The sequence below is a fragment of the Zalophus californianus genome, chromosome 1 (genome assembly GCF_009762305.2).
Source record: "Zalophus californianus isolate mZalCal1 chromosome 1, mZalCal1.pri.v2, whole genome shotgun sequence".
Taxonomy (NCBI): domain Eukaryota; kingdom Metazoa; phylum Chordata; class Mammalia; order Carnivora; family Otariidae; genus Zalophus; species Zalophus californianus.
In genome coordinates, this window is record NC_045595.1 from 215,299,169 (window position 1) to 215,323,967 (window position 24,799).

The 24,799-nt window shown below is 60.9% G+C and overlaps 1 protein-coding gene across 1 annotated transcript; it reads left to right on the forward strand.

The window, feature by feature from the left end:
* Positions 1-3,391: 3,391 nt before the first annotated feature.
* COL6A1 (collagen type VI alpha 1 chain) lies at positions 3,392-24,175 on the forward strand. Its single transcript, XM_027586789.1, has 35 exons — positions 3,392-3,623; positions 4,224-4,353; positions 5,733-5,933; positions 6,792-6,951; positions 7,079-7,207; positions 7,315-7,335; positions 7,508-7,528; positions 7,605-7,649; positions 8,457-8,510; positions 9,032-9,076; positions 9,205-9,231; positions 9,452-9,478; positions 9,567-9,611; positions 9,810-9,863; positions 10,066-10,128; positions 10,865-10,927; positions 11,062-11,115; positions 11,210-11,245; positions 11,438-11,500; positions 12,229-12,291; positions 17,298-17,360; positions 18,054-18,116; positions 18,468-18,518; positions 18,678-18,713; positions 19,250-19,312; positions 19,450-19,515; positions 20,052-20,087; positions 20,343-20,379; positions 20,699-20,707; positions 20,898-21,031; positions 21,225-21,334; positions 21,468-21,651; positions 21,729-21,909; positions 22,524-22,553; positions 22,674-24,175. The coding sequence occupies exons 1-35, from the start codon at positions 3,527-3,529 to the stop codon at positions 23,294-23,296; spliced, it is 3,084 nt and encodes a 1,027-aa protein (XP_027442590.1). The 5' UTR covers positions 3,392-3,526; the 3' UTR covers positions 23,297-24,175.
* The last annotated feature ends 624 nt before the right edge of the window (positions 24,176-24,799 follow it).

A 24,799-nucleotide genomic window follows, 5' to 3' on the forward strand; every position in this document is an offset into this window, starting at 1 on the left:
CTTCCACTTGGACACACACTCACGCCGGAGGCCATCGGAGGAGAGCCCTGCTCTGGGCCCCGTGCCCTTGGGCGCCTCGGGCCGCACACCCATGTCTGTGGGACCCCCCTGGGGTGGGTGACCACTGTGTCCCTGAGCAGCCGCCCAGCGTAGGGGCCAGAGCTGAGGGTGAGGGTGGTCCCTAACCCTAACCGCCCTCCTGCAGGGCCCCAGCCCAGCTGCTCCTCCCTCCCGTCCCCTGGAGACTCACCTCCCGGCCAGGCCCGGCCAGTGTTGCCTGGCAATGTGTCACCGTGGCCAGTGACCTGCGCCACAGGATGGTTCAAACCTGTCACCCTGCTGCCCACCCCCCAGGGCTCGGCATCCCGTCCCTGCCCGGGACCCACTGGGACCTCTGGCCCATTTCCCTGGGGACCCCTCCACACGGGGGTCAGGCTCCCTTCCCATCGCCCTGCAGCTGCTCCCTGGGGGCACGTGCAGACCCCCATCCCGTGGATTCTGGGCGCTCTGCCCAGGCAGGGCTCCCCTCTCGGGTCCCGGGGCACCGTGCGTGGCGGGCAGTGTGAAGGTGAGGACCCATTCCCCAAGGCTGGCTCTGGGACCACAGAGGGGGTCAGCGAGGCCCAGGTGGCACGGCGGGGATGGGAGAAAGCTGCAGAGCCTTGCACCCCCACGTCCCCCCTGAATTCTCCCTGCAGTGGCCCCTCAGGCAGCAGTCCACACAGGCAGGACCCAGGCCCGGCTCCCAGCGCTGGTGCGGGGCTGCAGCCCTGGTGAACACTGACGTCCGTGGCCTGTGTGTCAGGGGCTGGGGGCCAGAGGGGAGCCCCCTCCCAGGAGGGCCGTGCAGCTGTCCTGGAGACGGAGGGCCCAGACAGGGAGGAGGGACGCAGCCTCACCTCAAGCGTGGGAAACGTGCAGGACGGCAGCGGTGCGCAGCCCGTGGCGCGCGTCAGGCTGGTTTCTGATTTCTTTTGTGTCCTTCCCGTACTTTCCATATTTTCTCTAGTATGAGGTTGCATCACTTTCATACTCAGAAAAGAACACAGGTGAAGGCATATAAACAGACATATACCGGTGACCACACGTCTGTCAAAATGTTTCCAGCAGAGAGATTCCACCTCAGAATGGCCAAAATTAACAAGTCAGGAAACGACAGATGTTGGTGAGGATGCGGGGAAAGGGGAACCCTCCTACACTGTTGGTGGGAATGCAAGCTGGTGCGGCCACTCTGGAAAACAGTGTGGAGGTTCCTCAAAAAGCTAACAATAGAGCTGCCCTACGATCCAGCAATTGCACTACTGGGTATTTACCACAAAGATACAAATGTAGGGATTCGAAGGGGTACGTGCACCCCGATGTTTATAGCGGCAATGTCCACAATAGCCAAACTGTGGAAAGAGCCCAGATGTCCTCGACAGATGAATGGATAAAGAAGAGGTGGTCCATATACACAATGGAATATTACTCAGCCATCAGAAAGGATGAAATCTTGCCATTTGCAACAATGTGGATGGAATTGGGGACTCATTATGTTTAGTGAAATAAGTCGATCAGAGAAAGACAATATTCCTATAATCTCACTCATATGTGGAATTTAAGAAACAAAACAAATGAGCAGAGGGGGGAAAAAAAGAAAGAAAGACGCAAATCAAGAAACAGACTCTTAACTATAGAGAACAAACTCATGGTCACCAGAGAGGAGGGGGTGGTGGATGGGGAGTTGGGGAGCACTTGTCCTGATGAGCACCGGGTGATGTACAGAAGCGTTGAATCACTACATTGTACACCTGAAACTAGTATTACACTCTATGTAACTAACTGGAATTTAAATAAAAACTTTAAGAAACATTTACAGACACAAAAGCGTTAGCTCTTAATACCTCTGGGCAGTGAAACAAGATGATGTCTTTCTAATTTTGTAATCTTTCTATGGTGAGCACATACTTTTTTTGTAAGAGGAAAAACGACCATTTTTGAAGACATCATTGTTGAGCTCTTGTGAGCAGAGGCATCCGGGTGGGGCTGGTACCTCTGTGAGCCTAAGCCCCCTGCCTTGCAGACTCGCGTGGTCCCAGCCCCCACCAGGGAGAAGCTCAGGCCACCTTTGAGCACGCATGCGCTGGTCAGCCTCCCGTGGCTCAGAAATTGGTGCAAGGCCAGGCTGGGCACCTCCCTGTCCTCAGGGATTCACACAACGTATTCCTACTTCTCCCAAACCTGCAGGAATGTGAGCACCTGTGCACTTTGCAGATCCAACAGCTCCGACAGGAGCCAGCGAGTGGTGGGGGGGGGGGGGCAAGCTTCCACGGGGGGCTGACCTCCTGGGACTAAACCCAAAGCCACAAGCTGCGAGCCATGGCCCCAAACAGGAGCACAGGTGGGATGAAATCAGAGGCAGGTAGAATTTCTCACACAGTCAGTTTACAGAAATCCCATGAAGAAGGTATGGGGAAAACACTGGAAGAAATCCTAGAATGATCATTGAGAAGTGTGATTTCTGAAGGATTTCTCAAAAGTTTCTTTTACGATTATACAACTTTGGTATGGTTTTAAGCTATAAGACATTTAGGTTGATATTAGACAAGTGTCAACAGCTCCAGCTCTGGAGGAGGTCTTCTGGAACCTTCTCTGGGGCAGGGGTGGGTCTGGCCACATCCCGAGCCCACCCCACAGAGCCCCAGGGTGGGGCCTTCAGACCCCTCCTCACAATCAGGGTGTCCATATATATATGGAGAGAGAGAAAATTGACTCTTGAACAACGCGGGTTTGAACTGCACGGGTCCGCTTCTATACAGGTTTTTTCTGAACTCTACAGTTCTGCAAATGTGTTTTCCTGATGGTTTTCATAATACCTTCGTAACTCTTTTCCCTGGCTGACTTGGTTGTAAGAATACAGTAGAGAAGACATACAACACACAAAGCCTATGTCCGACTCTCTGAGAGTCTGGCGCCCGGGCCTGCCGTGTCCGCATAGTTGGTGAATTTGCTTTTCCGTAGTAAAAACTGACACATCTTCTCCAAATATGTATTGACTAACCTGGGAAGGAGTGTCTACAAGAGCAATAACTGGGAAATCTGACAACGCAATGGATTTGAAACATCTAAGCCACCCCCGCCGGCGCTTACGGGCTGATTAATTCCACCAGAAGGAGAGGGCCGCGCGGCTCGGGGGCACCCGGTGTGCGGTGCAAGCTCTCCAGCGGGCGTCTTGAACTCCGCGGCGGTTTTGCTGTACTCGGCGCGCGGCGAGCCCACGGATTTCCCCCAAACCGGGCGATGAAGCCCCGGGCGCGGCGGGGTGCCGGGTCGGAGCCGCCCAGAGCGGAGCGCGGCGGGGCAGTGACTCACTGCCCGGAGACCCCCGCCCTCCGCGCCGCCCCCGCCCCAGCTCCTCCCCCCGCCCGCCCTCCGGGGCCGTGCCTTCGCCGGCGGGAGAGCAGAGACGACTCCTCTCTCAGCCTCTGCTCATCACCGGCCCACCCGGACCCCAGGCCTCGCTCGATGGTGACACTGGGGCGGTAACATGAAGGTGGCCCTCGCTCTGCTCCCCCTGCTGCTGCAGGCTTGCTGGGCGGCCGCTCAGGACGTCCCGGGCAGCGCCAGGGCCGTGGCCTTCCAGGGTGAGTGACTCGCGGCTCCCCTTACTCTGCCTGTGCGGCCGGGGACCTCACCCCACCCTTCCCTCCGACGTGAGAGGCGCTGACCGGCAGACCGCGGGGTCGTGAAATTCCCCGGGGCGAGGCCCCCAGCAGGGCCTGGGCCCTGGGCCCCTCGTGCTTCCCCGCTCCCCGGGGTGTCAGGCTGGCCTGGGCGGGGTGGCGACACCATCCCGGCCTCAGCCTTCGGTGCCCCGGGAACACCGTTCTTGCTCCCCCGGGTTCCCTCGGTCTGACTCCCCCCCGGACACTCAGTCAAGAGCCAGGGCCCCCTGTGCTCTCACGCCTTTGCCCAGGAGGTCGTGCCCCTGGTAGTTTAGATGCATAGAGGGACAGTGCAGAGCGAACGGCCTGGTCCTGCAGGCCAGGGCGGGGCTCCCCGTCCTCCGGGAGGTGGTTCTGCCCCCAGCCAGGCGGGGTTCCCAGGACCCACGGGGGGCTCTCACGGTCACTCTGCCCCCCTTGCCGGGGCCGGGTCGGGCCCGTGCCTGGGGGAGGTGGCCTCCCTGTGCCCAGGAGGGTGCGGGGCGTGAGCTTCAGGCCCCCCACCCGGTGCTTGGCCAGACTGCCCTGTGGACCTCTTCTTTGTGCTGGACACCTCCGAGAGCGTGGCCTTGAGGCTGAAGCCCTACGGAGCCCTGGTGGACAAGGTCAAGGCCTTCACCAAGAGCTTCATCGACAACCTGAGAGACAGGTAGGAGAGCCAACACGCCCATGAGCCTCTCGGGGAGGCCCTGCAGGCAGAGCCGAGCCCCCTTCCCATCTAGAAGGCCAGGGTGGACCAGGCCACGCAGTCACCCTCCTGCGTCCGCAGTGGCTCCAGTGGGCCAGAAAAGGGCCGAGTCTGAGGAGTGGACCGGCGGGGCGGCACCGTCCCCCTGGTCAACCGGGAGCCTGGGGGACAGTGCTGCCATGGGGGCTCCCAGGACCCCAGATGTGCCTCCCTGCCTCCCAACTGAGTGGGTTTCAGGAGTTGGCGGGAGGCTCTGCGGTTCCACCGGGCGCCTGAAGTAGGCCCCCCTCGGCCCCCCCCGACACTGACCTCCGCCCGGGGGGACGGTCAGAGCCTGTGTCCTGACCAATGTCCCGGTGCTCTAGTGTCCTCGTCCGAGGGCCCCGAGGGCCAGCCAGCTTCACTCCCTCACTCATTCTTCTGTCTGAAGCATCTGCAGCTGGGGGGCAGGGGTCTCCTAGGGCGGTGGGTGTGGCTGCAATTGGACACGCCCATGGGGGGGCCCAGGCCATGGGGGAGGGTCACAGTCAGAACCAGGCTCCTCCCTCACTCACCTGGGCAGGGCCTGGCCCTCCTCCAACCTGGTCCCTGTTGACCCGCTGACTCGGGGACCAGGGCACCCAGCTGCCTGCCCACTTTGAGGGGGTTGCAAGGACAGAGGGTGGGGGCTGCTCAGGGAGGGGCATATGACCTGAAACCTTGAATTCAGCCAAAATACCTGGGCTCCTGAGGCCCACCACCCCGTCCAGGTGTCTTGGGCCTTGTTACTCAATTTCTTAGGACTCAGTTTCCCCACCTGTGCAACTGATGCTGTTAGCATCACTGTAGGGGCCTCGGTCACGCTGGCTGCTGAACAGGCTGGTGGGCACATCTCCCCCAGGCCCCCACAGGGTAAGCCCCTGGAAGCCTCTAGCGAAGGTGCACAGGGGCAGGGAAAGATGGCCGCTCAGAGTGTCCCACTTAGAACTGACTTAGAGCTGGCCTCCCCCTGCCCTGTCACCTGTCCCAGCATCGTCCACACAGGGTCTGCCCCTCCCCTGTGGCCCCAGTCCCTGGAGGTGCCCATGGCTCCTCACCCGAGGACCCCGGAGATCAGGGGCTATGGTGGTCACTCGCTGGCTGGGGCTGGCCCTCCTGACCGCCCCCACCCCTCCATGCCACGTGTGGTCCCCAGGGCATGGCCGCTCCCTCTCGGGGTGGGACGGGGCTGGGCAGTGTGTCCACCTGTGACATGGGTGACCCTGGTGCCCATGGACGGACACACACGGGGAGCGGGGTGGGGGGCCCTGGACGTGCCCGCGGTGAAGGGTCCCCTGCTCACTCCGCCTTGTGGTCTGCAGGTACTACCGGTGTGACCGCAACCTGGTGTGGAACGCGGGCGCCCTGCACTACAGCGACGAGGTGGAGATCATCAGCCCACTCAGGCCCATGCCAAGCGATCGCGATGCACTCAAGGCCAGAGTGGATGCGGTCAAGTACTTCGGCAAGGGCACCTACACGGACTGTGCCATCAAGAAGGGGCTGGAGGAGCTCCTGGTGGGGTGAGTGCCCGCCGTCTGCACGCAGCTCCCCGTCTAGAGGCCTGTGCCTTCCTGCATCCTGAGCATGTCCCTTGGAGGCTGCTTCTTGTGGTCAGCCCAGGGACCAGTGCTAGTGCTCGGGCGCCACGCCAGTGGCCCCCACCCGGCCGCTCCCATGGCTGCCAAGGGTCACTCTCCGTCCCTCTGCTCCCCTTGAGCTGCCCCTGTCTCCTCAGCCACTGAAGGGGGAGGGGCCCCCAGGGCCTGGACTGTCCCAGCCACTGCAGAGGTGGTGCCTGTGGTCTGGGACAGAGGGAAGGGTTTTCCTGGGAGAGTGCCAGCACCCCCCCGCCCCGAGCTGGCTCCACGCACGTCGCCTGATCGGCCGTGGGGAAGAGCCAACAGCAGCCGTGGGTCATCCCGGGAGAGGATTCGTCCCCCGCTGTAGCTCAGCCCGGCCACAGCTCCCGGTGCCCCAGCTGTCCTCTGCAGCCGTCCCCCCGACTAGCTGTGGTCACCGATCCCATGGTCAGGGTGCCTCCCAGCGGGCAGGGACCTGGGCCTCTCCCCTGGGGACATGGGCGTCTTCCAAGAGAGCGTTTTAGAGAAATGTGATCCTGCGAACCTTTATTTTCTGTTTTAATACCCTTTATTACAGCCCCATTTATAGGCAGCATCGACGAGCAGAGATAGACTGCCCAGCGTGGCAGCCGGCCGCCCTCTGAGGTTGCATTTGGGTCCGGGTCTCCCTCCAGGGCCTCTAGCCCCCGGCTCCTCACCTCCAGTCTTGGGGGTCCCAGCTCTGTTCCGGAGGTGCCCTGAGCTGTCAGGGTCAGCGGGCACCGGAGGGGACCTCACTGCTGCCCACCCCCCTTGCAGGGGCTCCCACCTGAAGGAAAACAAGTACCTGATTGTGGTGACCGACGGGCACCCCCTGGAGGGCTACAAGGAGCCGTGTGGGGGCCTGGAGGACGCCGTGAACGAGGCCAAGCACCTGGGCGTCAAGGTCTTCTCGGTGGCCATCACGCCCGACCACCTGGTGGGTGCCCCCGTCCCCACACTTGCTCCAGGCAGGGCTGGGGGGCCCCCAGGGTGCAGGCAATGCGCTGCAGATGGGGAGGGGCCGTGCTCCCAGCGTCATCGGCCTCGTCCCTTGTCCTCACCAGGAGCCACGTCTGAGCATCATCGCCACGGACCACATGTACCGACGAAACTTCACGGCGGCCGACTGGGGGCAGAACCGCGACGCCGAAGAGATCATCACCCAGACCATCGACACCATCACCGACATGATCGTGAGCAGCCGCTCCCCCCTCACTCCTTGTCCGCTCCTAGTCCGGGGCGCTGGGAAAGCCTGCGGCTCAAATATAAATTAACTCCTCTTTTCCATTTCACTTTTCAGAAAAACAATGTGGAGCAAGTGGTAGGAGCCCCTCCCCCTCTCCCCCTCCCTCCCCTCCCCCTCTCTCCCCTCCCCTCCCCTTCCCTTCTCGCCCGCCCACCCCAGCTGCCCAGGGCATCACCAGCCAGGTGGGTGTCCAGGGCCCTCCGCGGAGCCCCATTTTCTAAAGTGTCCTCTGTCCTTCGTCCCGCAGTGCTGCTCCTTCGAATGCCAGGTGAGTGGGGGACCCTGACCACCTCTGGGGTCACCCCGGATGCTAGCTCAGGCTGACCTTTCCCTCTGTCTTGCAGCCCGCCAGAGGACCTCCCGGGCCACGGGGAGACCCCGGGTACGAGGTGAGTGGCCACACCCCTCCCTGGAGGGAGAGAGTGTGCAGTACAGTGCTGGACAGATGTCCCTGCGGCCTGAAGCCCCTGGTGTGAGGGACGTAGTGGGACCCCAGGCAGCTGTCCCGAACCCCCACAGAGCGCCCACCCACACCAGGTGTGGGGAGAGGGAAGGGGCCCCTCGCTGAGCAGGTGCCCCCACCCATGCGGAGAGAGTCTAGGCACAGGGACCCTGCGGCCAGTGCCCTGGCCGAGGGAGGGCTAGTCTGGGGGGTGGGTCTGGCCCTAGGCTCCAGCGTTCCGGATGCACCTTCTTGGGCCCGGGCTGCAAATGTGGGGCCCAAGGCCAGGTGTGGCTCACAGAGACAGTCAACCTTAGTGGGCAACATGTACAACTGGGCAGATTGCTCATCAAAGTGCAGGTTTTTGGCTACTCCAAAAAATGTTAAATTTCATGACCATGAAGCCGCATGAGCACGGGCCCCAGGAGCTGAGCCCGGCCCCCTCCCCGGCCTGGGGGCCCCACACGCAGCAGGAATGGGTGCAGAAGCCCGAGGGAAAGGGCCAGGGCCAGGCCGGCCAGCGTGGAGCAGCACAGGGCCTGGTGGGCTGTGGGACAGGGAGGGTGCCCCTGACCTCGCAGACCCCAGGGCAGGCCACGGAGACAGGCAAGGAGCCTGAGCACCCCGAGGACTTGGAAGGTCCATGGAATATCTTGTTAATCCTTTTCTTGGGAGCAAGTCAGGGGTCCTTTCCACCAGGTTATTAGAAATAAACAGAAATTGTCCCCCAACCTTGATCTGCTCTGTGTTCCAGGGAGAACGTGGGAAGCCAGGTCTCCCAGGAGAGAAAGGAGAAGCCGGAGACCCCGTGAGTGCCGAGCACCTGACCTTGGGGGTGGGGGTGCTGAGAAGCCTGAGGCTGGGAGGGGAGCTGGTTCGGTGGAAGCTTCTAGAAGGAGGGCTGGTTTCTGGGCACCATGGTCATGTGGTCTGACCCTCAGAGCATATGGCCCCAAGGGCAGTGAGGGCAGAGGACCCATGCACAGCCATCCTTCCAGCACATTCTGCCCAGACCTCCACTCAGGCCGTCTCAGTGGGGCAGGTGGAGGGTCAGCCCAGGGCTGTCTCCCCACAGACCACCCCCTCTCCTCCTGGGGGCCCTTGACCTCACCCTTCCCCTCCCCGCCCTGGAGCTCCCCCGAGGAGACCCCCCAGGAGTGGGAGGTAGAGTCTTCACATCGGGGCTGCTCTCTGGGACTCGGGCCAGTGTTCAGCCAGCCCGGTGTCTCTGGCTGACCAGGTCTGAGCAGAGTGGGGGGCAAGGCAGACTGGGGGGGGCTGCCTCTGCCCCCAGGGACCTCTAACAGGCCCCCCCCCGCTGTGTTCCAGGGAAGGCCCGGGGACCTCGGACCTATCGGCTACCAGGGGATGAAGGTGTGTCTCCTCCTCCTCTTTCAGAGCGGCCAGCCCTTCTGGGGGCCCAGCCGAAACGCGTCTGGGCTTGTCCCAGGGCATTGAGCTCTGGGACATCAGTGACACCCCCTTTCTCCTCTGCTCTGTAGGGAGAAAAAGGGAGCCGAGGGGAGAAGGTGAGTAAGGCAGGCCTCAGGTCATGTCCCTCAGGGCGCAGAGCTGTCCCCACCTGCCCGGGAGGACAACACTGCCCGTGTCCTGCGTGTCCGAGCCTCCATGAGCGGGTGGGGGGTCCACCCCCCTCTGCCTCCCTGGGAAGACGCCCCGGCCAGTTTCCGGGGAACCTGCCTCATGTCGGGGAGCCAGCCCCCTCACTCTCTCTTCCTGTCTCTGCAGGGCTCCAGGGGAGCCAAGGGTTACAAGGTGAGTGTGGGGGGCGGGGACTTGTCTTCTGCCCCTGGGGGTACCATCTGACCTTTGTGAACCCCTCCTTGGTCTTTGCACCTTGCAGGGCGAGAAGGGCAAGCGTGGCATTGATGGTGTGGATGGCATGAAGGTGAGTTTGCCGGGCGGGAGGGTGGGGGACCTGGAGGTAGCAAGAAAGGCGGGAGACATTTCTTGCCGAGCCCCAGGCCCCAGTGGACCCCAAGGCTCCTGGCCAAGTTCAGACCATCATCCTGGTGGGGCTTTCCTGGGAGGGGGTGTATGAGCGAGAGTGAGGGTCTTGACCGCTGATCTGCCTTTCTCCTTCCAGGGGGAGATGGGGTACCCCGGCCTGCCAGGCTGCAAGGGCTCTCCTGGATTCGACGTAAGTTGTGTTCTGTCACTGACATTTTAAGACCAAGTTCTCAGGGGCAAAAGGGGACCCCACCCTTCTCCTGATGCTCAAAGGCGTCACCAGTGGGCTATACCACGTGCAGACCTACTCTTCCAGTGTCCAGTGTATTTGTGCCCAGCCCGGTTGCTGCTTGTTGAAGACCAAGGACTGACCCCCTACAATTTCTCACCAGGGCACTCAAGGACCCCCGGGACCCAAAGGCGACGCAGGTGCCTTCGGACAGAAAGGAGAGAAGGTGAGTGACACGGGCCGGGCCTCCCCGCCTCCCCAGCCAACCCAGCGTGACTCAGAAATCCTTCCTGGAGGCAGATTCTCCACCCACTGTCCAAGGCCCGGGCCTCCACGGAGGCAGGCAGGGGGCTGGGGTGGAGAGGGCGGAAAACGTCACAACCAAGGGCAGGCGCCTCTGCCACCCGGTGTCACGGAGCCTCAGACGTGCCCTGAGCCCCGAACGCTGCCCGCCTGCAGCGGACCAGATGGCCCACCCGTCCGCGCAGCCTGGAATCCGTCTGCTCATGCAGAAGTCACGATTTAAGAATAAACAGGATGCTGATTGTTGCAAGCAGGCAGAGAAGTAAAGAATGAGGAGGCAAGGTTCTGAGCCTAACTTAGAGCACGGCGTTCTGTTGCTGGTATATGCTGGCGTTTTCAGCGACAGGAAGTGCTAGGAGAGATGGGCAGGGAAGGTTGCCGGCTCCGAGGGTGTCCGCACCACGCCGACTTCTGGGCCGGCTCTCAGCATCTGGCCAATGGCTGTGGGGCCTCAACCTGACTTTCCAAGACGCTCCGGCTCAGGGCTTGACCCCAGCAGGCGCCGCGGAGAGGTGGCCTCAGGCGGGATTCCTGTAGAGATGTGGGTGAGGGTCCTCAGCGTCCAAGGCTCTTGTGGTTGGTGAGGGAGAGCGGCCTGGAGTCTGGGTGAGGAGGCCCGGGGCAGGGTCCCCACAGGCTGACCTTTCGGATCTTTCCAGGGTGCCCCTGGAGCTGACGGCGAACCCGGGAGGCCAGGGAACACGGGCCCCTCGGGAGACGAGGTGAGCACTCACGGAGCCCCCGAGGCAGGCGGGTGGGGCGCGGGCCCTGGGGCGGGCCGCCGGAGCAGGGGCCAGCGCAGCCCTGGGCCCCAGAGCGGGGTCAGAGACGGACGGTTCCACACTTGTCCCCCCAGGGCGAGCCGGGCTTGCCTGGTCCCCCAGGAGAGAAGGGAGAAGCCGGTGACGAGGTGAGCACCCACGTTCCATCTCCCGCTCCCAGCTCCCCGCCTGAAGCAGGGTTTCCATCCCAAACTGACTGATGTGTGTTCCTCTTAATGCCAGGGAAACCCGGGACCGGACGGTGCCCCCGGCGAGAGGGTGAGTGGGGTGCAGGGACGTCTGGGCCCTGGGCCTCGCCATGAAGCTCCTGTCTGAGCTCGGCGTGACCCCAGTCTCTGAAAGGGTGGGGTGTCCTGCTGGGGGAGGTCAGCCCGTGCCCGGGCCTCCAGCCCCCTCCTCGATCTTGCGTCCGAGCTGCAGCCTCACCTGCCTCTGCTTCTCTCCACACAGGGCGGCCCTGGGGAAAGAGGACCGCGGGGGACCCCAGGTGTGCGGGGCCCACGGGGGGACCCGGTGAGTCACCGTCCATCGAGCTGAGACCCCCCCCGCCCCAGGAGGGGGACAGAGCCCGAGGTCAGGCAGGGTCAGGCCATGTGCCTCACGGGACACACACCACCATGTCCCTTTGGCCCCCAGATTTCAGGCGACCCACCCTCACCTGCTGTTTTCCCAAAGGGTCTCCCTGGTTCAGGAAGTGTGGTTGTTCCTGTGTCCAGCTGTCCCGATGGGGAGAGCGGGCTCAGCCTGAGGCCAAGGTCACTGGAAGACAGATTTGCTCTCTGCCCCGTCCCTGCTCTTCATCGTCCCCCGAGCCCCATGAACCCCAGCACCGGGGTTGGGGCAGGATGGCAGGGATAGCATGGCCTGCGCCTCCCAAGCTACCCTGCTGAGACCGGGAAATGGGACCGAAGGCCAGGCTGCACCCCAGGGAGCCCCCCCAGCAGCCCTGGGCCTGGGGCCAGTCAGGGAGCTGGCTGCAGAAGGAGCAAACGTAAGGGGCTGCCCCCGGCCTCAGGAGGAGCACTGGTCTCCTCACTGTGTCCTCCTGAGACCGCGAGTCTCCAGACGGCCGTGCACGCGGCCCCAGCACGCTAAATATCTGGAAGGAAGGATGAAACCAGAGGCCTGCGGAGGGTAGTGGCGCTTCCTGGCCCGGAGAGCTGGGGCACCCCAGCCCCCGGTGCCGCCCGGGCAGCTCGACCTCCCCTGGCCTCCACACTCACTGGCTCATCCCTCCCCAGGGCGAAGCTGGACCCCAAGGTGACCAGGGACGAGAAGGCCCCATCGGTGTCCCCGGAGACCCGGTAGGAAGCCTGGGGCTGTGGCGGGCCGCATGCTCACGCCAGCAGGAGAGCTGACAGCCGCTCCTGAACTTAAGCGGGGGGCTCACTTGTGACTGGGGGACTTCCTGCACGGAGGAGTCTGTCTTCCTGTCTCGTTGCCTGGAGGCCACGCTGTTCCGGGGGCCTGAGCCCTGAAACCCCACAGGGAGGAGCTCGAGCTCTCCTGCCGCCCAGGCCGTGGGCCTGGGGTGACCACCCCCCAAGAGAGCACAGGAAGGGGCCATCTGGGGCACGTCCTCCCTACACCCCCTCGGGCGACCCCTCGGTTGGCCCAGACCCCGTCAGCTCGTCTGCTGCTCTGTGATGGGGGTAACTCACTGGGCATCCCCAAATTCCTCCTGCTGGAGATGAGGTGGCTGCCTGGCCTGCAGGGAGGGGTCTGGGCAGACGGGAGGAATGGCCTTGAGCTGGGATGGGGCCTCCCCGCAGTGGGCGGAGAGCTCCCAATGGGACAGCAGCCCCGTGTGGGGGCCGCCCTCAGAGGGCCCAGGCCTCAGGCTCTGGTGGGGCATGGCTTGTGGCTTCAAGTCTTTTGGTGGCTTTTCTTGTGGAGAGAAATTTGGAATTGGGATTTTAACAAAAAAGGAATTTTAAAACACAAGGAAGAAGCAGCCACAATAGGGCTGCCAAGTCTCCTGACGGAATATTAAAAATGCTCCTGGGTCCGTTCCCGTGTTGGGGGGCAGCGGGCGTGGACCCACTATGCGAGCAGCTTGGTGGGAGACTTTCCTCCCACATAATTGCAAGCTGGGCTTGCTGGGAGCCAGCCATTCCCAGGCCTGTGGGCCCTGTAGCCGCGGGCCCAGAGCCCAAGACTTTGGAGTGTCTGGTTCTCCCCTTTCCTGGCAGTAAAGGCAGATAATATCTCTCAAATAAAATAGGTATAGAAGTTCTGTGGCTTGTAGACAAAAGACCCTTGTAAATAGGCCGCCTCACCTGTTTTGGAGAAGTGGTTCAATCAGTGACTCTAGCAGGAGCAAGGCTTACATGGAAAAGCAGAATCCTCCATCCCTGCATCTCCACCCACAACGATCGATTTTACTTTCTTCTAAAATTTAGTTTCTTCTAGAGTCCTTCCAGAAAAAGCATGGTGTGTGAGAGGGTGTGGGGGTATGCATGTTGTTTACACAAACAGCGTTGTACTGCAATGCTCTTCACCTGGGGACCGTCCAGGTCAGCACCCATGGACCCCACTTGTAAGCTTGCTGAATGCCCCTGTCTAGTCCCCCGTCCACATGTGTGCAGACAGCATCCGGGATTTTGCTTACAGAAAAATACTGTGATAAATATCACTGCCTGCTGTCTGTCAGCTCATTTGTCTCTCCATTTGTCCATACATCTGTCCATCCTTCCATCCATCCTTCCATCCATCCGTCCATCATCCATTCTTCCAGCCATCCACCCATCCACCCTCCCATCTGTCCATCCTTCCATCCATCTCTCCATCCATCCATCTTGAGATACATCCAAGGCTACATCCAAAACATAAGTTCTTTTTTTTTATTTTTTTATTAACATATAATGTATTGTTTGTTTCAAGAGTACAGGTGCGTGATTCATCAGTCTTAACACAATTCACAGCGCTCACCGTAGCACGTACCCTCCCCAATGTCCATCACGCAGCCACCCCATCCCTCCCACCCCCCACCACTCCAGCAACCCTCAGTTTGTTTCCTGAGATTAAGAGCCTCTTATGGTTTGTCTCCCCGTCCGGTTTCATCTTGTTTCATTTTTCCCTCCCTTCCCCTATGATCCTCTGTCTTGTTTCTCAAATTCCTCGTATCAGTGAGATCATATGATACTTATCTTTCTCCGATTGACTTATTTCGCTCAGCATAATACCCTCTAGTTCCATCCACGTCGTTGCAAATGGCAAAATCTCATTCCTTTTGATGGCTGCATAATATTCCATGGTGTCTATATACCACTTCTTCTTTATCCATTCATCTGTCGATGGACATCTTGGCTCTTTCCACAGTTTGGCTATTGTGGACATTGCTGCTATAAACATCGGGGTGCACGTACCCCTTCGGATCCCTACATTTGTATCTTTGTGGTAAATACCCAGTAGTGCAATTGCTGGGTCATAAGGTAGCTCTATTTTCAACTGTTTGAGGAACCTCCATACTGTTTTTTTTTTTTCCTCCATACTGTTTCCCAGAGTGGTTGTACCAGTTTGCATTCCCACCAACAGTGTAGGAGGGTTCCCCTTTCTCCACATTCCCCCAGCATCTGACTTGTTAGTTCCCTGACTTCTTAATTTTAGCCATTCTGACGGGTGTGAGGTGGTATCTCATTGAGGTTTTGATTTGGATTTCCCTGATGCCAAGTGATATTGAGCACTTTTTCATGTGTCTGTTGGCCATTTGGATGTCTTTGTCTGTTCATGTCTTCTGCCCATTTCTTGATTGGATTACTTGTTCTTTGGGTGTTGAGTTTGATAAGTTCTTTATAGATTTTGGATACTAGCCCTTCATCTGATATGTCATTTGCAAATATCTTCTCCCATTCTGTCGGTTGTCTTTTGGTTTTGTGGACTGTTTCTTTTGCTGTGCAGAAGATTTTATCTTGATGAAGTCCCAATAGTTCATTTTTGCCCTTGCTTCCCTTGGTTTTGGCGATGTTTCTAGGAAGAAGTCGCTGTGGCTGAGGTTGAAGAGATTGCAGACTGTGTTCTCCTTTAGGATTTTGATGGACTCCTGTCTCACATTTAGGTCTTTCAACCATTTTGAGTCTATTTTTGTGTGTGGTGTAAGAAAATGGTCCAGTTTCATTCTTCTCCATGTGGCTGTCCAATTTTCCCAACACCATTTGTTGAAGAGACTGTCTTTTTTCCATTGGACATTCTTTCCTGCTTCCAAAACATAAATTCTTAAGGGCATAATTTCTTGGCCAAATGATATGTGAGTGTGTGAGTGTGTGCGTGTGTGAGTGGGTATGTGTGAGCAAGTGTGTGAATGTGGGTTATTTGCCAGATAACTCTACTTTATCTAGCCCCACCTTACATTCCCCCAAGAGCCTGAAACAGCCACTGTATTCACACCTTTGCCAACATGCGAGATCATCAAACTCCATCTGTGTATTTTTGCTCTTCAGGAGAAAGTCGTGCGCTCTCGTGGTTCATACAAGTATTTACGGGAAAGGCTGAGCGTGGTCTCTCAGGTTTCCAGGCCATGTCCCTCTTTCTGGCTGTTCCTTCAATTCATTTTCCGTCGAGTCTGCGTTTCCCTGTTGATGTGCAGGAGGCCCTTATCCACGGTGCAGACGTTTTTCCAAGTTTGCCATCTGCCTGTGACTGTCCTGGTGACTTGTTTAGGATGTCCTGCTCATTTTCAAGATTTCAAGTACATTCCCCTCTTTCGTTGTATTTTTTGCTTCCTGTTTGATTCATTTGGAGGATCTACTAGGGCTAGAAGTGAGGTGGGCTTGACCTGGCTTGGCCTTTTCTGTGACGAGCGAGCCTGTGCTCACAACACCACCTATGGCAGGAGCGACCTTTCCTGGTGACAGGACACGAGCGTCAGGCTTTAGTGTCTCTTCTCTGGGTCTTTCCAGAATCCCTGTGCCTTCTGTCCTTCTCCTGCCCCCGTTCCCATGACAGCAGCTGTCGTGGGCTTCACAGGAGGTGTCCCGGAGGGGCTGCTCCTGCCACTGCCACATCCCCAGGCTCCCCTGCCTTCGCCGCGTGCCTGCTCCCCAGCAGTGGTCGGCTGTCAGGACAAGCTGGCGACCACCCAGCTGCCCGATGACCTGGTCCTTGCCCTGCAGCACAATTCAGGAAGTTGTTCAAGACACGAACAGCCTAAAGCACTACAAGGGAGAGCCATCACTGGGGTTTACTCTTGAGTGTCCAATTTTCAGGGCCACTGTCAGTGTAAAAACTGAACACTACCAAAGACTGGGGGCTGCGGTGAGGGACCCCTGGCCTTGCTGGGGAGGAGGCCCTGTGTCCCTCCAGCCCGTGGTCCAGCTGGGGAGGGTCTGCATGTGACCTGTGGCTCCTGGGCCGCTCGTTCGCCTGAACCCTGCGTGGGGGGCGGGGAGGAAGGTCAGCTGCAGACCGTCAGTGCAGTGGGCTTCTGCACCAGGGTGTCTAGGTGGAAGTTTCTGGGAAATGTGTTCTCCCAAATCCCGAGAAGCAGCAGCGAAGCAATCCAGAACCTGGAGGAAGGGTCACTGTCCGGGCTCGCCTCTTACCTCGTCTGGTCCCTGTGGTGGGCACCACCACCTCCCGGTGCGGATGCCAGCACTGCCTGCCAGGAGCCGCAGGGCCCTCGGGCTGCGTCCCAGGAGGCACCCACCCCGTGAGCCCGCTGCTGAGGCAGCTGCAGAAACTGTCCCGCAGGTGGCGGCTGCCACGTTCCTGTCTCATGGGGCCTGGGACGCACCTCCCCTGGCCTGGCCAAGGGCACAGAGGGCCTGTTTCCCATCGTCCTTCTTGGCCCCCATTGTCATGTCCCCGGAGGCACCCCCTGGGGACCTGAGTCAGGGGCTGCTGGTCCCCGCGGCTGGCGAGCGAAGTCCCAGGTTGTGTGTGATGTCAGGGCCTGAGGCGCGGTGCCGGAGCCCTGGCCGGAGCTGGGCCCTCCTGTGGTCGCCGCAGGAGAGCAAGTCGGTGGCAGCCTCTGGCTGACTGCTGGTTGATGGGACACAGGCCGGATAACTGGGAGTTGTGTGCCTCTGTGGGGGGTTGACGGGGCAGGCGGACAGGCCTCTGAGTCCAGTAGGGCGGCGGCTGGCGGGGTCCAGAGTGGCCGGGCGGCTCCACGCATGGCGTACGCTCAGCCCTTCTTCGGCCTGGCCGGGGATGTCCCTAAGTGCTCGGGGCACTGAGGCTCTGGACCCAGAAAGGCAGGCAGCTGATCTCCAGGGAGGAGTGTGGACCAAGCAGACCGGCCCGTGCGGATCTGAGGCGGGGCCTGCTGTGGGACCGAGAGGGGGTACAACCTGCATGTCCATCTCTGCAGGGCGAGGCTGGCCCCGCTGGACCTAAAGGTTACCGAGGTGACGAGGGGCCCCCGGGGCCTGAGGTGAGTGCCTCGCCCGCCCTGCCCGCACGCCCCAGCCCCAGGAGGGCCCAAAGGACTCGGGAGCGCCCCCCCACACCCCGGTCTGGGGACGCACACAGATGTTTTAGTGTGATTCGTGGTATCTGTGTCTTTCAGGAAATTTGGAAAATGCAAGGAAAAAAAATTGAAATCTAAAATATGACCACCCAGAAATAAATAATAGGAACATTTTAGCTTATTTCTTTTCAATTTATTTTTCTTATTTGCATATTATGCCTTATAAATTGGGCTTCACAAAGGTGTTTTTTTTTTTTTAATTTTATCATTATGAATGTTTTCTAAAACCCTTAATGATTTTGCACACGACTGACACGTGCTTCGGCGGCCCCACCCGGGCTGTGTCTCTCTGCTTCTCAGGCTCTAGGGTTGGGCCTCTGGCCTGTCCGGAGGCCCCAGCCCCTGAGGTGACTGTCCGCAAGCCCGTGGCTCCCCTTCCCGGTCGTGTTCTGGGGGCGCTCCCTGGGTGGGTTACTGGGTAGGAGGTCTGTTAGCCCCGTGGGCAGCCCCAGGACGATGGATTTAAAAACCCTTCTCTTAATCATTGCTGTGCTTACGAGCAGAAACATGTTGTTGTATTTAACTCACCCTTCGTCTTCCTCAGAGACATGTGGTGCCTCTGAGCCTGCGTTGCTCACCTGCTTTTCCCCTCCTCAGGGTTCCAGAGGAGCTCCAGGACCCGCAGGACCCCCTGGAGACCCCGGGCTGATGGGTGAGAGGGTGAGTGGCGGTCCCAAGGGCTCAGGACCTGGGTGGGGCTGACGCCCGACTGCTGGGGCCGGGGAAGCTGTGGGCCCGGGCGCCGGGCCTCTGCCGGGAGGAGTTCCCACGTGGCGTCTGAGGGTCCTAGTTGCTGTGTCCGGAGAGCTGCGCTCTCCACAGGCGACGGTCCTCTCTCAACCACTGTGGTCCTTGTGGTCAGCGTGGGCACTGCCCCTCCTGTTGCAAAGTCTGGGGACACGCAGGGCAAACCTGCGCCGGGGACGCCTCCCGGGCTGGTGAAGCCCCTCGGGCACCACCCTGGGCCCGGGCGATTCCCAGTGACAGACATGGTCTCTCTCCTGTCCGTAGGGGGAGGACGGCCCACCCGGAAACGGCACCGAGGGCTTCCCCGGCTTCCCTGTGAGTCCCCCAGAGCCCTGCCCCATCACCCCCTTTGCACCAGCGGGGCGGGCCCGGGACCACGGGCTGACCCAGGAAGGGACGGCCGGGATTATCCACCTGGTGCCCCCGCCCCGGCCAAGCCAGAGCCTGGTGTGACTGCCCTGTCCTTCCCTGCAGGGCTACCCGGGCAGCAGGGGCCCCCCTGGGATAAACGTGAGTACACGCCCACCATCGGGGTGCTGGCACGTTCACATGCACACGTGTGCAACACACATGCACACATTCACACATGCATCCTCGGCCCGGGCTTGGCGCCAAGGCCCCGCCCACATGTGTCTCAGTCTGTGGGGGCCCCTGCCTGGCCCAGGGGTGCACTGACACCCCCCAAACCTTGGGGGGTCCTCTGGCTGGCGCTTGGCCTCAGTGTCCCCCCAGGCGGGACACCGTGTCTCCTTTACTTTTCCTTTTAAAACTTCTGCTTCTTACAAAGGAAACGTGGTACTTTGACTTACAGTTAACAGAGCTGATTTAAATTAGAAATCTGGTGGAGGAGAGGGACCGCTGGAGGCTGGTGCTGGTTGACAGCCGCCCTGCCCACCGGCCTCGCCTGAGTGGACATGTGTCTCTGGCCACCGCCCACCACAGGGTGGAATCCACTCCAGCCCTGGGCCAGGCTCCCAGCCACACACACATACCTGCTCCCCAAGACTCGCTGCCCCGCTGACCGCGCGCTCCCCTGTCCCCTGCAGGGCACTAAAGGCTACCCAGGCCTCAAGGGGGATGAGGGAGAAGCCGGAGACCCTGGAGAGGACGTGAGTGCAGAGCCCGCCCGGGCTGCTGAGGCTCTGCGGGCGGGTGTGGGGCACCACACACGGGGCCGTGGACGGACGGCCGCGGATGGTCTGGCCGTGGTGGCTGTGTGCGGTGACGTGGTGCCGTTCCCTTCCAGAACAAGGACATCTCACCTTCAGGCGTCAAAGGAGCAAAGGGCTACCGGGGCCCTGAAGGCCCCCAGGTGAGTGACATGGCCAGCCAGGGTAGGGCACCCTGGAACTCTGAGGCTGTAGCGGGGTCGGGGCAGGAACCTGGGGTGCGGGGCTCTGGGCAAGGCTTCAAGAAGGCTGGCCCTTTGACAGGAGGGAGGGAACGGGCCATTTCGAGGGTCGCGGGGGCTTCAGAGAAGGGGCAGCCGCTGGTCACCAGGCGAGATGTGAGGAGAGCACAGCAGAGCCCAGGGTGGGTACCTGGGGGGGGCGCATCCACCCCGACGGCACAATCAGATTGGAATGAGCTCTGCACCCCTGGTGGGTGCCGGTGAGCCGCACGCGGGCCATGCCCAGCCCACCCGCTGCACCGGCCGTCACAGAGCAGGAGGCCTTCAGGGGCTCTGCAGCAGCCCTTGGTGTGCAGGGGTCCGGGGGCTCCTTCTGGGAGGTGGGGTCAGCCCGAGGGCCAGGAGGGCTAGGGGTAGGCTCGCTCAGGGCTCCCATCAGACCGCAGTTCAGGAAGCGATGCACACTTACCACCTTCCTCCGCTCCTTCCTCTGACAGGGACCCCCAGGACACACGGGGCTGCCGGGGCCAGATGTAAGTGGGTGTCTGTGAGCGTCCTCGGGGGCTGACCACTCAGCCACAGGGCCTATGGGGTGGGGCGCCACGGCAGCAACAGGGGAGCATGTGATCGTCGTGGAGGGACGCGGGGGGTCCACGTATCAGTGACCATGTCAGGTGCCCCTGCACCCGGTGCCTGACACCCTGGAAAGGGAATCCCACTTGTGGTCCTGGGGCAAGGCGACCCGGGGCGCCAGTTCAGCCCCTGTGCGTGGTCTCTTGCCCCTGCAGGAATGTGAGATCTTGGACATCATCATGAAAATGTGCTGTGAGTGTCTCTCTTCTTTGAAAAAGGGTCTTAGTTGGAAAGAATTAGGTCCCGCCGGCCCCAGCGCCTACCTTTGGAGCTCACAGAGAGATCTTTTAAACTGTGGAGTGGGGGGCAAACAGGGGGGCAGGAGTGTGCCCCACTCCCGAGGAACCCCCCCCGGGGGATGCGGGCCAGGCCACTGTCACCCCCACTGGCCGGCTGGGTGGCCGGGGCACTGGGCAAAGCAGCCCGCCTGGCTGAGGGCAGCGCAGGCAGGCGGGTTTATGATTTCTAGTGCGAAACGGAATGTAACACCTTCTTTCTCCTCTTTCTGCAGCTTGCTGTGGTGAGTCCTTAGCACGGTTGGCGGGTGTTCCCTATGGGTGCTGGGGTTATGCCCCACTGGCCCGCCCTATCCTCCCCAGGACCCTGCCCGGACGGGGGCCAGAAGCCCCAGGGTCCTGGGTCAGGCGGGGGTGGCTCTGCCGAGTGGGGCCCAGAGAGGCCCCCAGGGCTGACGCTGTCCTTGCCCGCAGAGTGCAAGTGCGGACCCATCGACATCCTCTTTGTGCTGGACAGCTCGGAGAGCATTGGCCTGCAGAACTTCGAGATCGCCAAGGACTTCGTCATCAGGGTCCTGGACCGGCTGAGCAGAGACGAGCTGGTCAAGGTGAGGCAGCCCTGCCTGCTGTGTCCCGGGGAGCAGGGCTCTGTGCAGGCCCCAGGCTGGAGAGCGGCTGGGCCCTGGGGGTGGTGTTCCTCCACCCACCGGAGCGTAATAGCCATGGGGGGGCAGATGGTGGGTAGAGGGGTGGCTGCTGGGAGCTCCGCGTCCCGTCCTGACCGGGGCATGTGCCGTGCAGTTTGAGCCTGGGCAGTCCCACGCGGGTGTGGTCCAGTACAGCCACAACCAGATGCAGGAGCACGTGGACCTGAGGGACCCCAGCATCAGGACCGTCCAGGAGCTCAAGGAGTGAGTGCTGTGTGCCCAGCCACCCGCATACCTGTGGTCCCCGAGGGTCCCTGGCCCTTGACCCTGACCCCATGCAGCTGGCCCTGACCCAGAGCCCCGCCCTGGCACTGACCGTGAGTACCCTGCCCCACAGAGCCATCAAGAAGCTGCGGTGGATGGCGGGCGGCACGTTCACGGGAGAGGCTCTGCAGTACACCCGGAACCAGCTGCTGCCGCCCACCCAGAACAACAGGATTGCGCTCGTCATAACGGATGGCCGCTCGGACACCCAAAGGGACACCACCCCGCTCAGCGTGCTCTGTGGCCCAGACATCCAGGTGGGGCCACCTGCATGCCCCATGCGCTACCGTACCTTCCCCACTGGGGCCATGCCAACACCGTCCCTCCCTTACAGGTGGTCTCTGTGGGCATCAAGGACATGTTTGGCTATGTCGCCGGCTCCGACCAGCTCAACGTCATCTCCTGCCAAGGCCTGGCACCTCAGGGCCGGCCAGGCATCTCGCTGGTCAAGGAGAACTATGCGGAGCTGCTGGAGGACAATTTCCTGAAGAACGTCACCACCCAGATCTGTATAGGTGGGCTCGGGGTGGGGGCCCTCCACGCAGCTGTGCTGGGAGGCGGTGTCGGGGCAGCTGAGACGTGCTCTCCTCTTGCTCCCCGTGACCTCCTGCTGCAGGAGCCAGACACCCCCAGCCAACAGCATGAGCACCTCCCCACAAGCGGCCCCACACTTTTGCTGGAGGGGCCCGTGGCCCAGCTCCCACGTGGCCCAGCTCCCACGTGGCCCAGCGTCTGTGCAGGCACTCCCCGGAGTGTGGGCTGCCCTGTGCTTTGCCTACTTTGTCCTGGGATCGCTCACACTCACTGTGGTCCATCCACACGCTCCTGTCGTGGGTGGCGTTGGAGCCGAGACCACTCCCCGGCCCCCAGCTCAGAACATGTCCTTCTGGGCTCCTTCCGGCCATAGAGCGGGGCCCACACCCACAGTGCAGGCAGAGAGAGCTGCTGGGGTCCGATTTGCCCACGTGGCCAGCATGTGGTTAGCGTGGCCCGCAGACAGTGTGGCACGGGGTGTGCCACACCGTGTGCCTGCCACGTGGGGGCTCTGGTGCCATCTTGCTAGGGGGTTACAGATGGAAGAGTGGTCCGTGAGGTCATTGACTTCATGCTGTGTTTTCCTCGTTTACAGACAAGAAATGTCCAGATTACACCTGCCCAAGTGAGTACCTGGGGCGTGCGGGGAGGGCGCTGCTGGGGGCTCCCGGGGGCTGGAGGAGGTCGGAGGTGACGGGAGGCCGGGCAGCCGGCCACGCCCTAACCCCCCACCCCCGTCCCACAGTCACATTCTCCTCCCCGGCCGACATCACCATCCTGCTGGACGGCTCGGCCAGCGTGGGCAGCCACAACTTCGACACCACCAAGCGCTTTGCCAAGCGGCTGGCCGAGCGCTTCCTGACGGCGGGCAGGACGAGCCCATCCCACGAGGTGCGCGTGGCGGTGGTGCAGTACAGTGGTCCTGGGCAGCAGCGGCCGGGGCGTGGGTCCCTGCAGTTCCTGCAGAACTACACCGTGCTGGCCAGCACCGTGGACGGCATGGACTTCTTCAACGACGCCACTGACGTCAACGATGCCCTCAGCTACGTGACACGCTTCTACCGTGAGGCCTCGCCCCGTGAAGCCAAGAAGAAGCTGCTGCTCTTCTCCGACGGCAACTCGCAGGGGGCCACGGCGGCAGCCATCGAGAAGGCAGTGCAGGAGGCCCAGCGGGCGGACATCGAGATCTTCGTGGTGGTGGTGGGCCGCCAGGTGAACGAGCCCCACATCCAAGTCCTGGTCACGGGCAAGACGGCCGAGTACGACGTGGCCTTTGGCGAGCGCCACCTGTTCCGTGTGCCCAGCTACCAGGCCCTGCTGCACGGCGTCTTCTACCAGACCGTGTCCAGAAAGGTGGCGCTGGGCTAGCGCTGGGCTAGCGCTCGGTGGCCCCTCTCCCACTGCTAAAACAGGGAGTAAAATGTGACGTGAATGTTCCTGACCGACCTGACGAGCTACATTTTTGTAAAGGAAAGGCTTGAAAAGCCTCATGTGTTTTACCTACCCCTCTGGCCCCGTGACTCCGCCAGCCAGCCCGTCCCCTCCCCTCCGTGCTAACATCCCCCAAACTGCTGCAGGCTCTGAATCCCCAAAACCTCCCTGCCTTTCCTGGGGGGTCGCCTGAGCACTGACCTCCCACCCCGCACCTCCCTCCCAGCCTGATCTTTCTCACGATTCCTGCCCGATTCTTTAGTGAGCATTTCATGTACGTTCTCAAAGTCTGCTAGTGAAGTCTCATGAGATGGTAGACTCTTCATGTTTGGAAAGCCAGGGGGGAGGGGGTTTCTCAAGCATCACCCCTAATGAGGAGGCTCCTCCTCACAAGGTCCTCCCTGCTCAGGGCTCAGACCTTGGTTCCCACCTCCTTGGGCCGCAGAGCTCAGGGCGAGCGGACGAACTCGGACCCGCATCTCCAGCAAACAGCAGAAAATGGTGGCTCCTCAACCCCACGTCCCCGAAAACCCTGAGAACAAAGGTGCTATCCTGTAGACTCCCCTCCCCCTCTGCTTGGAGGCCTGGGCCCCTGGGCCAGCCAGTGGCACAAAGTGATGTGTTTTATTGTTGTGCTTTGTTTTGTTTAAAAAAAAAAAAAAACCCAAAGCTCTTTTTTCCTCAAGGGAGTGATTGGTTCTACATTCTATTAAAGACCCTCTTTATAGGTTAGTTTTATTTTTACTCCTTCCTGTGTTTTTGCTCACTGCGTCCATGTCCGCAACTTTTTTGAAATAAAAGTTTTCACTCCGCGGACAACCTTCTGAGGAGTTACAATCTCCCCCATGTTGGTACTTCCCACCCTAACAGGAGGGAACATGCTGACGCAAGCAGGCTGTCAGCCCCTGGGTCTGGGGAGGGTGGGGGAGGATCGTCAACGGAGGCGCAGGACGTGGGAGGGGCCTGACGCCCTGATTCTGCAGAATCAGAAGCACATTAGTCTCAGGGGGCTGGGAGCTGGCCAGAGCCAACAAGACAAAACCCCACAGAGGCCAGCATTCTGTCACCAAGAGCCCCTGCGAGTCCTGGAGGACCAGCAGGCCCCATGGGAAGCTGCCCTGGGACACCTGGGGTGCAGAGAGAGGTGGCCGGGGGCCATGGCTGTCCCCTCATGGGCGTGGCGCCGGCCTCGGAAAGGGCAAAGTGGATGGGGAGAGAGGAAATGCACAGCCACTGAAATCCCCAGGGCTCGTCGCCGCCCAGTTGCTGGGCTGCCGGAGAGCAGAGCGAGGGGAGGACGTGGGATTGGTCACATTCAGGCCCTGGGGGGAAAGGCGGGCAGGCGCCAGGGCCAGCAGAAGCGGGCGGTGGGAACTGCGTGCGGTCCTGGCCCGCAGGGAACCCAGCAAGTGGGGTGGGGATGGGACAGCCCTCCCTGGA

What these genes read in the sequence shown, in the direction of transcription:
- COL6A1 (XM_027586789.1), top strand. Translation starts at nt 3,527, where the DNA reads ATGAAGGTGGCCCTCGCTCTGCTCCCCCTGCTGCTGCAGGCTTGCTGG. An exon ending in CTGGAGGAGCTCCTGGTGGG is followed by an intron (nt 5,934 to 6,791) that starts GTGAGTGCCCGC and finishes CCCCCCTTGCAG; the next exon opens with GGGCTCCCACCTGAAGGAAA. An exon ending in TCTGTGGCCCAGACATCCAG is followed by an intron (nt 21,652 to 21,728) that starts GTGGGGCCACCT and finishes CCTCCCTTACAG; the next exon opens with GTGGTCTCTGTGGGCATCAA.